The sequence below is a fragment of the Brachyistius frenatus genome, unplaced genomic scaffold (assembly GCF_029030835.1).
Source record: "Brachyistius frenatus isolate BFR_SWC_R1_liver_20210118 unplaced genomic scaffold, ASM2903083v1 Contig_153, whole genome shotgun sequence".
NCBI classification, from domain to species: Eukaryota; Metazoa; Chordata; class Actinopteri; family Embiotocidae; genus Brachyistius; species Brachyistius frenatus.
Genome location: NW_027210752.1, coordinates 950,706 through 967,049, shown reverse-complemented (window position 1 = coordinate 967,049; position 16,344 = coordinate 950,706). Strand labels below are relative to the sequence as shown.

Genomic DNA, 16,344 nt, shown 5'->3' with positions numbered 1-16,344 from the left:
TGACCAAAAAGTCATACTATAGCATATCGTCAGAAATATGACCAAAAAGTCATACTATAGCATGTCGTCCGAAATATGATCAAAAAGTAATCCGAAATATGGTAATGACATCATCTCCTTGTGTTCTCATCTTCTGCAACGGTATAATGGCACCTAAGAGGAGAACTAGCGCCACCAACTGCTTAACTAGAGGTTTTTAACTTCCAAAGCTTGACTAACCGCATTTTGGTGAGCATCTATTGACCAAGCCAAAAAAACGCAGCCAATAAATATCTCTTCTTCTTCATAAGTCTGGCAACAGCTAATACTGTAATAGTGGCATAAATGGACCAGAAAAACACAATTAAATTGTTTTCGCGCAGTTATTTGCATGACAAGTAATCATCAACGAAAAGATTCATGAACGTGCCAGCCCTGCCTACCACCTCCTCTAAAGCTCAGCTGTTTTTATACAAGTTACCTCCCAACCAGTAGTTAAACTTTTTAACCAGTACTGGTGATGCTTAATTGGTGATTTGTTTTAGAAATCAATTTAATATTTTTCTAATTACTTTAAAGCAAAGCGGGTTCTGGCTTCCAGTTATACCTCAGAACTTATATGTGAAAACTTCTCATTATATATTTTTTTAAATCAATTATTTTGTAGCTTTCTTGAAGTCTTTTACTTCTGGTTTGGAGATTCTGTAACTTTCTCTACATTCTTGGAGCCTTTTTGTTATCTTACATCTCTTATATTATAAAACTGTATTCGAGAAAGATGATCGGGTACCTGGTGTGAGTCACGATGTCAGTGAGTGCGCCGCCCTCGAGGAACTCCATGACGACCCACAACTCGTCCCCCACTAGGTAACTGTTGTACATGTCCACAACATTTTCATGGTGGTAGTCCCTCATGATCACCACCTAAAACACAGAGATAGAGATGGAAAGATATGTGTATTATTTATATTGACATGTTTTTATTAGAATGGCAGATGTGATACGGAACAAATGCAGTTTACTTTATAGAAAAACAGTGTAAACTTTGTGTCTATATTTGCAGTATACACACCCAATTATCTCATCATATAAAACTCCAGTTATTAACCTAGACAGTTCCAGTGGGAACATGAAGTTTATTCTCATTTGCTATAATTAATACATTACTTATGAAGTAATGTTAAATATGTTACGGCTTCAATAATTTATTAAATGCACTCAGGTTATTTTGTTTTCTTATTAATTAAACTTTCCTTTGTCTAATGTGAACATGTTCGGGAGGCTTAACTATAAAAGGATTACATTCAGAAATTAATAGGATTACATGAAGCAAATTAGTTCTCAACCGAACACCCACTGCCTCACATCCATGTTCACTGTAAACACGTGCTTATATACATGCATACATTCTCTCTGTCTCTCTCTCACACACACACACAAACACACACACACACACACACACACACACACACACACACACACACACACACACACACACACACACACACACACACACACACACACACACACACACACACAGATGCAAAATAGTATCTGTGCTAAAATGCATTCCAAGGATCACCCTTTACTCCATTCCCATTTTTGTGCTATACAAGCAGTTTGTCTGCAAATGTGATTTTCTTTTCTTTTCTTTTTTTTGGTGCAAATGATATGTAGCTCATTTTTCAATACTTAGCAGCCTGTGAATATAAACAGCTATGAATACATTTCTTGCCAAGGGGTTTTCAGTGCAGCCCTTAAATTTTGTAAATAAATGCAGATGCAAATATGTGTTAGTGGTTTAATTACCATGGATGTGTCAGGGAAATAGAGGCAAATTTAACTCGTGTTTTGTTCATTAATTTGTAAGCAACAGATATTTATTTTTATCTATTTGGCATAAAGTGGCATGTTTAATGAGGCTATTTAAATCAGCTTCTGCTGTTGCTCGTTTTAACCTGTAAACAATCTGTGACGAATGTTAGATCAGGCAGCAGGATCTTCCTTTACATCCGCTGCATTAGACCTCACGTGAAAAACACACAACTACAAAACTACCTGGATTATCATATAAACTGAGAGGACAGGTTAAAATGTAGATCTCTAGGCATGATGCTTCTTTTTGATAAGTTTGTCAGTCTTTCACACCTCATTGAAGAGCAGCTCTCTCCTCTGCTGTTTTCTGAGGTCCATCTTCTTCACCGCCACCTGCTTGCCGCTGTGTTTCTCGCTGGCGATGCACACGATACCCGTGGAGCCTTCGCCGATCTTGATAAAACTGTCCAGGTATTCCCTTGGGTCGCCTGATGGCAGACACAAACATGTTTTATATTTTGATGTAACACCAGAGCAGGCCTGCGTTATATCAGCAAAATGTGCGATGTCAAATGACATTGCTTAATACTGCCATGACGATATCAATTCGGATAAATAAACAAATATTGAGGTGCATATTAGCTATATAATTCCTATGGCTTTCTGCTTCTGCTGACATAGACCTTAAATATTCAATAGCGTAATCACACGGAATAAATACATTTTTGGGAACATGCTCTGATTGAAGACACTACACATGAATACTCAACCAAGTAAACAGAATATCTATCAAATGTTCTCATGCTGAGTGTGAATGCAGGTCTGTTTAAATAAAATATTTTTTCTTAATCAGGCAGTCTGCTGCGATTTTATTTGTCCCGCATGTTCACATTGCGATGACAATGAAAGTATTATTCATCAGTCAGCACACATCAGACACAAGGAGGAGATTTCCATGTAAGGCATTCTTTAAAATTAATTTTAGTTTCAGTTCCTCGTTCCTCACCTGGGTTGACGACCAGTTGAAGGGCAGCTCTGAACTGCTCATGGGAGACTCTGGAGGGTTGGGTGTCGGAGCTCGACCCCCAGGAAGGGGGCGGGTAAGCCCCTGGGGGGATGTAGGGTGATGAAGGCTGTGAGTAGGCCCCCTGGATGAGAAACACCCACATAGAAACAAAAGTGAGAGAGAAAAATATAGAGACTACAATCTATTTCCTAAATTGACTGAAGCATCTCTACAATTTAAACATACTGTACCTGAGGGGTGTATGGCGGGCTGGGCTGGGAGGGGGGGTGATGGTAGGGCGAGGGTTTGTAATGGTGAAAGATAGGGGGGTACGGCAGGTGCACTGGAGGGTAGCCAGGAGGCTTGGTGTGGCTCTGAGGTAGCTTAAGAGGCCCTCGGGGGTAGGTGTCACCACCTGTGACCTGGGGACTGTCATCACGTGATGGACGCTCATAGTCGCCCTGGAAGAGTGAAAACAGAGGCAAGACCAGAACATTTTACAATTTGGCCTATAAACCGACTGACTGACGAACTGATAATTCAGTTGGGCTTTAAGGATTTCCCTTAGGTATGCCAAAATCCTACCAGCATGCACTGGGGCAACATATTCAGAGACATAAGTCTTGTGTTATGCAGGTCTCCACATTTTAATGCAGTTTTCTTCTATATGGTGACTACTGAGGGATGTCATTGTGTTGAGTGTCAAAATGTCCATGCATGACCATACACTATGTCTGCAGGCACATTATCCTTAGACAGACCTAATGGAGAACATTTAGTCCCCAGGACAGGGACCATACTTTATCCTTACCACCCTCCAATTCTCCTCGACTACTCCATTCATCAACCACCAGCCCAGGGAGCATCCAGATCTAGGACACACCTCTTCCTTAAGAAACACCTGAGCCTCCTTTTAAAGTACTGTTGGACTGTACACATGAATACTATCGTACACAAACACATGTGCACAACACACGCTGGGAATGTAGTAGCGCTCAACTCGGAGAGGCCTATTAAAAGCTCAGTTGTATGACTCAGCTTTAATGGCATGACTCATAATGGGCCTGCTGTACACACACACACACACACACACACACACACACACACACACACACACACACACACACACACACACACACACACACACACACACACACACACAAACGCACTACACATATACACATAAACTGTGAGGAGAATCTCAAAAGAGATTTCATAACTCAATAACTTTATAATCAGCATCATATCAGTCTATGAAGGCGGAACCTGTCGTGCTGTGTAAAAATGGCAACAGCTACTTCAAAATAGAAAGTAGTTGGAAAAGAGCCAGAGGTATTTAATCTTCATTGGCATAGCTACGTACAGTATAATGGACAGCCATGAGAAAAGTAATGTACAATATATATAGCCTGTCACTTTTACTCAAGCAGGGGAATGAAAGTGCACCAGCATGCACATAAAAGAAAAAGCATGTTAACTTATTTAAATCTATCCACTAAAGTAAAAGAAAAAAAAAACCACAATGTAATGGCTACAAATCGATATACTCAAGAGTGGACTAAACACAATATACAGAAAAAAAAGAAGAAGAAGCTGCCTTCACTCCACAGAGGCTAAATTAAATGACCTTCGCCACATCTCTCAAACATGATCTTCAACCTGCACGATTATTTTTTGAATAAATTCCCAACAGACTGAGAGTGTAATAAAAAAAAACCTCTCCTTCTCCCTTTTATTTGTTTTTCTGTGCGCCTATCGCTATGTCTCTTTACACTTGCACAAAGAGACGCACAACACACACACACACACACACATAGACAGGGCAGGAGGAGGAGCCCTGATGTGTTGGGGAGGTGTATAATTACATGGTGTGAACTCTTTTAATCAATCACTCTCAGGCAAGTGTGTGTGCGTGCGTGCGTGCGTGCGTGCGCGTGTGTGTGTGGGGGCTGCTGGGAGGCCCAGTCTCGTGCCCCTCTATTGTCGGCCAGCTCCGCTCGCTGGCTGTCAGCCAAGGGTCTCCTGATCCATGTTGGTTAAACGTGCATTAATCTGAGTTTGGCAGGGTAATCAACAACCTAACTCAACTGTGAAATTGAATTCTGTGGTGGAACATCGTTCGGCCAGTTTTATGCTAAGGCTGCAGAAAGGGAAAGTGCCGCAACATCAATTTGTCACTGAGAGCTGCGGCACTGAGCTCGCACTTGTCACAAAACACAGAGCGAGAGAGAAGAAGGTAGAGAGAGAAATGAAACGCGCGCACGCGTGTGTGTGTGTGTGTGTGTGTGTGTGTGTGTGTGTGTGTGTGTGTGTGTGTGTGTGTGTGTGTGTGTGTGTGTGTGTGTGTGTGTGTGTGTGTGTGTGTGTGTGTGTGTGTGTGTGTGGCCAAGTCTCCATGCTGTCTACTGTTACATCCCCACCGGCTCCCAACAACAGCAGGGAAAAAGAAGGATTTACTTCAGCGGTGTGAGTGGGCTGAATGAGGGAAAGAGAAGAAAAGGCAGAGAATGAGCACGGAGAGAGAAGGGTGGGTTTGTTACAAGGTCCATGAGCCAAGAAGAATAGTGATTCTTAAGCTGCCAGATGACTCCTTGTTTTTTTTGTTTTTTTTAACATTGCTGCAAAATCTGCAAACGTCACCAGGAAAATTAGGGTGAATTGAATTCTATGGCATAATGTTTTTTAGGGTTTGAATAAAAAAATAAACACATTTGAAGTAAATATTATGCACACAAAATAATTAGATAATAGTTAAACATTTTAGCTTTTATATTGAAAGAGGAAATAATTGCTGTATATGATCGAATGTACTTAAATTCAACCCCTTTCATTTAACTTGCTCATATGTAATTTGGCAAAATGTTCACCCTCTAAAGGAGAAGTCATCCTATTTAGTCTTTACATTCCCGACATAAAATGTACATTTTCAGAAAAGCAAATGTGCCTCCTCAGGCAAAACAACTCAGAAAGTGGCGATAACAACAATATGAAAGAGAAATGACCTTCTCCCGCATCACTTTCTTGCTACTCTTGCATTCTCTGTGGCTGTTTTTTTCCCCGAATGGTTATTTACTGAGGCATGCAGGTTAAATGGTTTTTCATCAAGGCACCCTGGGATCTACATCAGCAAACCTTGTTTTCCTCTCAGCTGCTGGACTTAGTATGTGAGATGGAGGGATGGTGGAGGACTGTGATAGTGGTACTTGCTGTATAATGGGCTTAATGAGGCTCTGATAGCTTTGAAGAATGATATGAATACCTTATAGAATGACAACTCTCTAACTTACCCCTGCTGTTACATGTTTTGCCCCCTGCTACTGTTCCTATTTTGTTATCTTCGACAGCAGCAAATGCAGTTCGTCAGAATACTGATATTGGTATCAAATAATCACTACAAGTAACACATACTGGAAACATATGGTTACATCACACAGACACTAATGCATGGACGGCTTGTTTGTTCTTGTCGGTGGAGTTTCTGTGTGGAAGAATCTCCTGGGTGTCTCTCCCACTGCTCCACTGGAGCACAACACAGGCTGTACGACGCTACTCCAGACAGCGTATTTACAGTGCAGCTGTTTCATATACAGTGGGAAGCTAAAACGTATGAACCATGATGCTAATATCAAGTAATATTGTTGGGCAATTTGACCAACTATCAAAAAGTTAATTTAATATTTATTGTGCATTTAGTTTTCTGAATTTAATCATTCATTTTAAAAGCTTTCATCAATTTGAAGTGCTAATGTTCAAAATCTGCTTGGTTTTTTTCTGTGTGTGACATCTTTAGTCAGGAGCACCCATAATCTATCGGGCAGAAAGACCAGAGAAAAACATATGGTCAAGGATCAGAAAGAACTAGAAACAGGCAGTGAAAGAAAAAGAGAGAAAGAGGAGGACTGGAAAGGGACTGCAGGGAGATGGATGGTGGAACTAAATGTGCCGATACATCTAATGTTCTCTTAAGGCGTGTCAGGGGTGTGTAGAGTGTTGTAGTGCCGTAAATTCTGTCAAGTTCCATGTCACATGTATTTGCTGAGATGATTTACTTGAATGCAATTTTGTGTTGTCTTTTAGTACCTTGGTTAGGGTCTGTGAGTTAGCAAGACTCTCGGAGAGGCGAGGGTAGGTGTAGGAGCTGTACGGGTGGGCCTGTGGGGGGTTCTTAAAAGCCCCACTGGCCGCATAAGGGATATTTGGCTCCTGCAGCCCAGAGCCTGACCGAGATCGCTGCCTGATAGCCGGTGTGGGGCTGGTCTGGATCACGTAGGAACTCTTGGGTCGCTTTTCGTATTCGTCCCGCAGGCCGCTATAGCTCCACTCGCTGTCTGGGTAGTTGATCTGCTCGCTGTGTAGGGAGGCACGGGATGGCGTGCCTACTGAAGTGTCCCGGTAGTCCTGGCTGGATGAGCCGCCCACTGACGCCCGGTAGTAGCCACTGGAGCCCACTCCGCTCCCCACTGTGGAGGCCACCTCATCAGCTGAGCGCCCTTTACTCTCCAGGTAGGTGTGGTAGTCCGGGGGAAGCTTTCCATAGTCTGATTTTTGGGGCATGGCGTCTGGGTAGAAGTGGCTGCGTATGGGGTGCGAGTGACCATTCTGCTTGGTGAATCGATAGTGCCTCCCAACTGCCCAGTCCCCATCTATGGAGAAGCTTGGTTTGCTAGGATCCAGAGAAAAGTCCCTGCTGGAAGTGTCCAAGTCACATGAGTAGCGGGAGTAGTAGTGGTTAAATCCATTCTCCTCTGGAGCAGCGAGATGACCACTGCTCGAGGGTTTGGAGCTGCTTCCAGCCTGATGGGGGCCTGGTGGGCTCTCTTTACGCAGGGAGTTGGAACGTGACACTGAAATGTTGTCAAACTCTTCCAGCAGGCCGTTAATGGATGCATCTTTGGGTGGCCGGTTCCCTCGAACAATGGTCTACGGGAAGAACAAACACATTTACACTTAAAATACAAGAGAGTCTGGAGAATGAGAGTTTGATGGAGATAGCCCCGATACTTTGGGTTGCAGTACATTCAAATTTCAGTTTAAACATTCCTAGCTGAAAACTGAATGAGATGAATTGAAATTCCTTTTTAATCAACTTCAGTTCACTAAAAACTTTTTCCAGAAGGAATTTCAATTCATGTGTATCAGGGCTTTGTAACAAGTATGAAATTATTCATCACTTGCAATAAATGAACGCCGGTATTTGTCATCTGAAAGAACGGCAGGCATCGGTCTACAAAACCACTAGTTGTTGTGAAATGGGATGTGGCTGGAAAATGAATGAAGATAAATGGTGGGATACCTCGGATGCTAAAAGGAAACCAGTGGTGGGGATTGAGCGTGCTAATTTCTGCCCCATTTCCCTCGCAACAGATTAGCTTCATTTTCAGTGGGCTGATCAGGATGCAATAATAGTCGTGAAGTTTGGTTTGTTGCTCGTGAGCACACTGACATGCACTTATACACGCACACACACACACACACAGACATGACAACGAGTGAGAGAGAGAGAGAGAGAGAGAGAGAGAGAGAGAGAGAGAGAGAATGAACACACATGCTCACGTCTGCTTCAAAGCAAAGGCAGCTTAAACATCAGGGGTGCCGCTTATCCCCTCCTACCTTGTGTTAAGCCCTTTACATGGCTGTGTCGTGAGTCATGGGGAGCTGGTGCTACAGCAGTGCTTCTTCAACTACAATCTGTGAGTGTGCATGGTGCGTGTGCATGTACGTGGTTTGTGCAGTGTGGACAGTTAGGCTCACCATCTCCAGTTTATTAGAGCGATGGTAAAAACTAGACCCACACCTTTTATCTACTGGTCTCTCTGCCACTTCAACGTTACAGAAAACATATGTGATGGAAACATGCTGCTGAGCTGTATACATTTGAGAGCTACTTGTGACGATCAAACAAAGCTACATCTGACTGACTCAGTGGTGTTTTTCTTGCATTACAGCCTTTATGTACCTCAGGTATCAAATCCATCCGGTCAAAGTCTTGAATCTCAGCTGTTTTTAAAAAAAAAAAAAAAAAAAAAAAAAATTGTGCTTTTACGTCCTTATTTTCCTGTCCTTCACCTGGAATAACATCCTTGGTGTACTTCATGAATATGCCCATCATACTTTAGGTGGTTAGGGTATTTGCACCGTGATGTTTTTATGGTCTCAGTTGTTAGGTCCCTGTCATTTTTAATGTAGCCTGGCTCTGCCCACCTATTGCTCTCAGCTTCAGTCTTCGCTGGTGTATATATATATATAGATATATAGTCTGGAAACCCTGTTTGTGTTCAGGTTTGCTCAGCCACTCACACACACTAAAAGGCAGGTAGATGCAGATGTAGTGATATGACCAGTTGCAGCAATGCGAGCAAATATTGAGGAATTGAAGCCAAAGTAACAACAATCCTCCCTGAATCCTTAGATTTACCTTAAAGAGTCGATAATGGTCATTCACCAACATGGAATTGCAGTCTTGGCGAGTTTCATCACACATCATACGTCATTTGGTGGTCAGTGCCCATGGGTTAAAGGCTCCACTAATGACTATTGATGACTTGGAACAATCCCCAATGAAGCATGACCAGAACCCATCTAACCAGACCCTATTTAACCACAAAGTAAATTTGGTTGTGGGAATACCAGGCTTCACCCACCCACCTATCAATGCTACCTCGTGCAAAAAAAAAAAGCTTTCCTGAAGGGGGCTCGTGTATCACTGTCAGTCGTTTCTACCTCTTCAAGTGTTTGTTGAACCCCAGTCTTGGACCCAACTGTGTCACATCAGCAAGTTCTGAGACCCTTTGACAGCACTCGCACCTTGCTGTCTGTCACATAACTGTCATACTTGTCTCCACTGTAGTTTGTCTGTGTCACATGTGCTGAGGCAAGCCTTCAGAAAACCTGGGATAATCATCAACTCTCAGCAACATTGTGCCGGCGTAGGGATCAAACTGTCACTGCAAGCGCACTGCCTTCTTCTCATCTCATTCATCTATGAGACTGTGGCTAAACAAGGCTATTAGTTATTAAAAGCAATATAAGTATTTCTTGATACACTCCAGCCTCGTCATTTTGCAGTGATGATTTTAACTGGGGTTGCTGGTTTCTGTAAATCTTTGCAAACTTACCATTTCAGAGAAATCTTTAAAAAAAAAAATTAAAAAAAAACTGAAGGTATTTTAGCCTGCAAATACATACCTTCTATGATACAAGGTAACACACAACTTCTTGCTCCATGTCATTACTGAAATAATAATATACAGTACAGGCTAATGGCAGCTGTTAGAATACATTGTCCATGTTACCATAGTAACTGTCAATTCTTTCTTGTATTCAAACTTCTACAATGACTGTTTGTATTTCTAACTTGTACCTCGTTGTTTAATTCTGAAAGAAAGCTCTCTTCAGGGGCCTCTACTATTACTGAGGGTGATTCTTTCACACTTCATCTCTCCCTCCTATTTTCTTACTTGGTCCGCATCCCGCTCCCACTTTAACACTCCGGTTGTTCTCTGTTTGAAAGCTATAGGCTGTTTGGCGCCGTGAACTGGAACCCAAGGTGAAATGGCCTATAAAAGCAGTGAGTAAAAATCTAGCTGCAAGGCTGGGGCTGCAGGACGGATAGTCTTTTAAACAGGTCGATGAGGGGAAATCTATCTTGCTTTGGACAGATGTTGCAGTACACAGGCCGGACTTGGATTTACTTTTTTTTTTTTTTTTTTTTAAATCAGAAGACAAACTCATGAATAAAGCCACATGGGTTTGCTTTTCAAGTTGGTGAGCTGCATGATAAATAATAACATCATATAATAATTACTTTTGCGGTTCTGCTCATTGCAGAATTATTCTCCCACTTCCTCCAAACCGTGCTCTGAATTTGTAAACTGTGCGCGAAACCAAAACATAAGGCAGAGTCACATCACGTTATGCTGCGTGGATGTTGGTGATTCAGAACTAATTCAATTGGCATACAACAGTAGGGAGTGTCAGTTATCTGATAAAACATCATCATCTCCATTTGGTTCATAATCAATAAGACTGTGTCAAAGAGCGTGACAGGTACAGGGGATCGAGAGAGTCAGAGAGAACGAGGCGGCGAATGAAACCGAGGGTGTGACGAGTGTGCAGAGGGGTGAGGGAGACAAGGTTAATTGTGTGCCAAATCACTGTCAAATGGTCGGCATCAAGCCTGGAAATCTTCCCATTAATTTGAATTAGGGGGCTGATACTGGCTCCCGTAACACCGTACTGTCGTTTCTGCCTCCCCCCTCCCCCCTTTAAAGCTCTGTGAGCCTTGTGCACGGGTCATGTTCGGCGGCGGCTGTGACAGCAGCCATATTTCACTAGCGTGCGGCGTTGGCCTGTCCCTTAGTGATAAGCTGTAATAGATCTACGCTCTCAACTCACCATGGCCTGTTCAAGGTAGGCACAGGAAGAGAAGAGAAGAAAAGCGAGGACGGCAGAGGAAAGGAAATAAAAGGAAAGGAGAAAAAGAATAGGGAAAGAAAAGGAGAAGAAGCTGAATACAAAAAAAGATACAGTAGAACAGGCTGAGAGGAGGAAAAGTGGAAATTAGAAGATGGGAGAGAAGCAGAGGAAATGCAAAGTATGTGCAGGAGGAGTGGCCAAAAACAAACCAGTCGAGATGCTGGGAAATTTAACAAAAAAGCAGAAGAAACTGAGAAGCAGCTGTGAAGAAAGAGGAATCACAGAAAGGGAAGATGGGGAAGGGGTGAGCGAGGGAGTGTCGTAGAAAGAGAGCCGTAAAAAATGAGGCTCATTGGGAGATAAGGAGGGATTAACCTTGCTGGTAATGAAAGGAGGGTGTGATGGGCGGATGGAGGGAGGAAGAGAGAGAGATAATTAATGAGCTTGCCCTTCCCGTGACTCCTAGCTAGAACCCTGGTTTGGAGGCTGCGCTTCAATAGCCAGCAGGGTCCTGGGACAACTGAAGGGCTGGAGGAGGAGGAGGAGGAGGAGGAGAGGCTCTGTTCCTCTGACTCCTCTTCTGTTACCATTTGAATTTGAGTCTAAAACTGCTGTATAACCAGCCACAGGATTTAGGGGAATTTTCCTACATTGTAGCTTAAAAATGCCTCCACTAAGAGTTGATAAGTCTGATCATTTATATACTTAAACAAACTAAATGGTGCCATTTTGGACAAAAACGTTTATTCTTAATCCGTAAAATACCCTGCGGTTAATATATCGATACTGGAATTTTTCTGTTACTTCCTAATATTGGTATCAGACCCAAAATTCCCACATTGATCAAGGTTTCTACTCTGGATTACTGAGTCACCTTGTTGGCGAGTTAGAAGTCAGCCAGTTAGTTCATCATGATGTCATGTTGTACGCATACAACTATACATAAAAGTGGACTCAGAAAAGTAAGGTCAATACAAAGTGGCTTAAAGTGCAATACCACCAAAGGCCACAAGGGTTGGCTCCAAAATGCCTGTTTGCTCCATAGATGCCCATTCAAGTTCTCTCATGAAATACAAAGTCATTAATTCCTTCTGCAAGTCAATATGGTGTTTTTCATTAAATGTACTCTTTCTGATCAGTGTTAGGGTGGTCCATCTGAAAATAATTCCATCATTAATTAGATATTAGGCCCTTAAAAAAAAAAGCTATGGCTGGGGGCGTGTCTGGTTTGATTGACAAGCTTGAGGTGCAGTCAGGTTTCCGCTATAGGTGGGCTGGGCAATTTTTCGCAGGTTCCCAGTACGATCGAGTCAAATCAATCCCTCACTCCTCCCCGGTTCGTCCAAATATGGTCACTTCAGGCTCTAAAAAAAACACAAGGTGGCGACGGCCAAACTGCCTAACTTGAGGCTTTAAAGCGGCACCTCACAAACCAATGGGTGAGGTCACGGATGGGTGCTGGTTGGTCATGTGCCTATGTGCATTTTCTCCAATGAAGACAGAGTGGGGGACTGCAACTAAAAGATACTTTCCTCATTGATTAATCTATAAGCAATAGAAAATAGTTACCCTGCGAAAAAAAATTTGAATGTGCATATGTTTGTATTTTTAAACGTCTGTTGGATTATAAACCTCACTGAAATGTTGCAGGCTTCAGTCCATCAAAGTTCAGCAGCTACATTTCAGTGCGTGAATATCCTCATGTAAGCTCATCACCCCCACCGCTCCACAAAAACACACAAACACGGCAGAACGTCGCCCACTCAGCACACCCACTCCAACTCCCAGTCCTGCCACAGCGTCACCACATAGAATTTTTTTTTTTTTTTTTTTTTTTCCACTTGGATGTTTGCTGACATGTAGAGATATTTTTAAGTAGAAAGAGTGAACATTAGTACAACAGATACCATCCTTCCATCCACATCTCTACACTCTCCCTCTCTCCCTCCATCTTCGTGTGTTAAATCCCCGGCACCATCTTTACTCTGTGAATCTGTCACGACTCACACTGCAGAGAACAAGCACGCGTGAGTATTTATACATACTATGTATATATATACATACACACACACACACACACACACACACACGGCGAGCACACACTTCTACTACTACCGCCGCTGCTGCTCCTGAAGTGCAGTATCCCTCTGCATCAGTGACCAATTTGTGAACAGAAGCTTATTCACTGCTGTCTGAGAAAGATAATATCAGAGAGCCCTTGAGACGGCAGATAAAGAGACTACTCACGACTCTCCTTAGCGTGTCTCGAGAAGAACCGAACGACCTACAGCACTGATTAAATGAATGATGAAATAAAGTGACTACAACAGCTGATGCATAAACAGAGAGGGGATATTTTTTGTATAAAATCAAGCACCCATTGTTCACAGTGATAACAGAAAAATGTACATATCAGGGTCTTTATTTATGTTGACAACATTATACAAGACAAAAGCTCTTATCTTTAAGAACAGTGCATGAATTCAGTCGACATAACAGGGATTTAAAATAGATAATCAGTTCAGGTAAATACTTAGGTTAGGATGTTCTTATCCTCCAGCTCCCTCTGCTGGCTGAAAATAGTAAAAAGCAACAAGCTACTAAAACTAAAAGGCTATTAATGCTTTCTTTCTAAGTGTCTATTAATAAAAGAGTCTTTTTACACAACGCGGAGAAGCTGAAAGACATGAAAGTTACTTAGTTTATACATCACAACACTATTCAGCATAATACAATACAAAATATTTTAAAACATTAAGGATACATATATTAGGACATTCCTTAATCCATAGAATATTTTTATGTAAAGAATCTTGTCTAACTATTATATTTTGAACAAACACAAACTACTTATTAATATGGATATAATATATGATATCATAATAAAGGATATAATAGTACAGGGAACTTTAAAATGTAAAATTTGTCAGTAAATTGTGACCTGAATATTCAAGATACCCACTCCAACCAACTCCACATTTTATGAAAACTCTGGTTAAAATTTTTTTTTTTTTAATAGTACAATCAAAAAAAGTGTAGTTTTTTTGATGGAAGGATTGAAGTTAAAACCATTTTTAAGGTCATTTCAGCAGCACTGCAGTGTTGCTCAAGGCTGAATAAGAAATGGGAGACTCCACACAAATGTTATGTTGAATTGTATATAAAATTACGTTTTGCATTGTGCACTAAGTCAACAACTGCTTCGGTTACAGGAGCAGTTGATTTGAACTGTTAAACTGGAAGAATCCTCTTCAATCAGATTAGTTTAGTCTTATATATCAGCTCTTTTACATAAAATGACAGTAAACTGAAAAAAGTTTACTGTTGCAAAAACTGTTGAGTTAAACAATCTTTTAGGCTTAATCCAAAAGATCATCCCTAAACCTGTTGTGCCTGAATGAATAACAAGAAGTTGTTGCTATCAAGGGACTGAGAAGTTTCCCAGTGGCAGCAGCAGTATTTTGTGTGTTTGCTGCTCTCTGCTGGTCTGACTCAGTATTTTCCATCTGAAGCAGCACATTAATTGTGAATTACACAGCCGTGAATAAAAATGACGTGGATGGTAATTTCACTGATAAAGGGACAAAGTACAGTGAGGCTTCTGGTAATAAGATTCCCAGCGGCACATATCTTGTATCTCAGTTATTAATTAGACTGACTAATCCTGACCTGAAAGCCCCGTCGAACACGACCTCAGATCGGTATGCAGGCTGACAGGTTGACCCACCTGTAATATTCAGTGGAAGATTTCACCGAGTGGTATCATTGAGTTCTTGACACGTTATTAGCTGAACTACAGTTTAGGTTTCAGCAAATATGAACAGGATTATTCAAGTAGCAGATTTTGGAGCATTTCCATGATTAATAGGCTATGAGCTGACCTGTTTCCTCAGGCCATCCTGCTGCCTATTAATTACAGTAGTTAATAACTATCATCTCATCCTGCTGAGGACAAACTGAGGGTTTCATTAAATAAATGGAAACCATCATACAATACATGATAATCAATGCTGAGTAAAAAATGATTCCGCTAAAGCCGATTCCAATGTCTTAAAGCAAATATGCGCCTGTGTGTGTGCATGTGGGCGTGTCTGTATGCAAAACATATGATAAAGGCAAGAGAAATAAAGAAGCCTATGACAAAACATTTAATACAAGGAATAAAGATCACAAGTGTTCAGTGTTATTAAATCATGCAGTGGTTCAACAGGGCTGCTATGTTTATTAAAAAAAAAAAAAAAAAATGGGGAAAAAAAAAAATTTGCCATGAATGGGCCTACACTTCTTCCTGTGATTCAAAAATTAAAGAGATTGAGAAGCTTTGTATAAAGAAGGTAGATGAGAGAAGCCCAATTTGGGGCCTGCGGGCCAAGTTTGGCCCACACCTTCATTGTTGTGGCCCACCACAGCATTTGACAACTACAATCTTATTATCGTTATTCCTAAATGCTTTAAAATCCTATAACTACAATCTGTAAATTTTGAGCAGCTAAAAAGTGAATAATCCGAGTTTTATGGCAATGTAGAGAATAGTGTTGTTAAATTTTCCTATTAGAGTACGAAGAATTATGGCATTCTCTCTCTCTCCCCTGCTGATGTTCATGTGCTTGTTAGTGTGTCTTAAGTCACTGACTTTGTGCTGCCAGTCAAGATCAGAGATCGAGGTAGCGACACTGTCAAAACACACTTGCAAAACAATAATACTACAATCACAGATACAAGAGTATTGCTTTAATTATTATGATGTGTTATTTAAGATTTAAAATGTAAATTTTCAGTCAAATAGATCACATTTTAATGAAATGTAATTTCACATAACATAAGCATGTATTTTTGTGCTGCGGCTCTCAATCCAGATACATTTTTGGCTCTTCAGCAAAAAACCTGGGCACCTCTGAACCAAATATAACTTCAAGCAGTGTCGAGATAATAATAATAATAATAATACTACAACAGCGGCCTCTTGTGTCATAAAATAAGAACTAGTTTTGGTTTTTTTTGCCAAAGAGAACCTGCAATAAAATTGAAACATTTCCTTAAATGCTTTAATGTTAAGGTTACATATCTACAATTAGTTTCATATTTAAGGGTATGGTTACTGGGAAAGAACTTGCATATTTTATCTAATT

At 41.2% G+C, this 16,344-nt stretch overlaps 1 protein-coding gene across 3 annotated transcripts in view; it reads right to left on the bottom strand.

Moving 5' to 3' along the window:
* Positions 1-714: 714 nt before the first annotated feature.
* pak5 (p21 protein (Cdc42/Rac)-activated kinase 5) overlaps positions 715-16,344 on the bottom strand; it is a 60,253-nt gene continuing 44,623 nt past the window's right edge. For all 3 annotated transcript variants that reach the window (XM_069716216.1, XM_069716214.1, XM_069716215.1), the window contains 5 exons: positions 6,881-7,720; positions 3,052-3,261; positions 2,801-2,942; positions 2,128-2,282; positions 715-903 (listed from right to left, as the gene is read on the bottom strand). In XM_069716216.1, the coding sequence (XP_069572317.1) occupies positions 730-903; positions 2,128-2,282; positions 2,801-2,942; positions 3,052-3,261; positions 6,881-7,720 (1,521 nt within the window). In that variant the 3' untranslated portion in view covers positions 715-729. The remainder of the gene's footprint in view (positions 904-2,127; positions 2,283-2,800; positions 2,943-3,051; positions 3,262-6,880; positions 7,721-16,344) is intronic.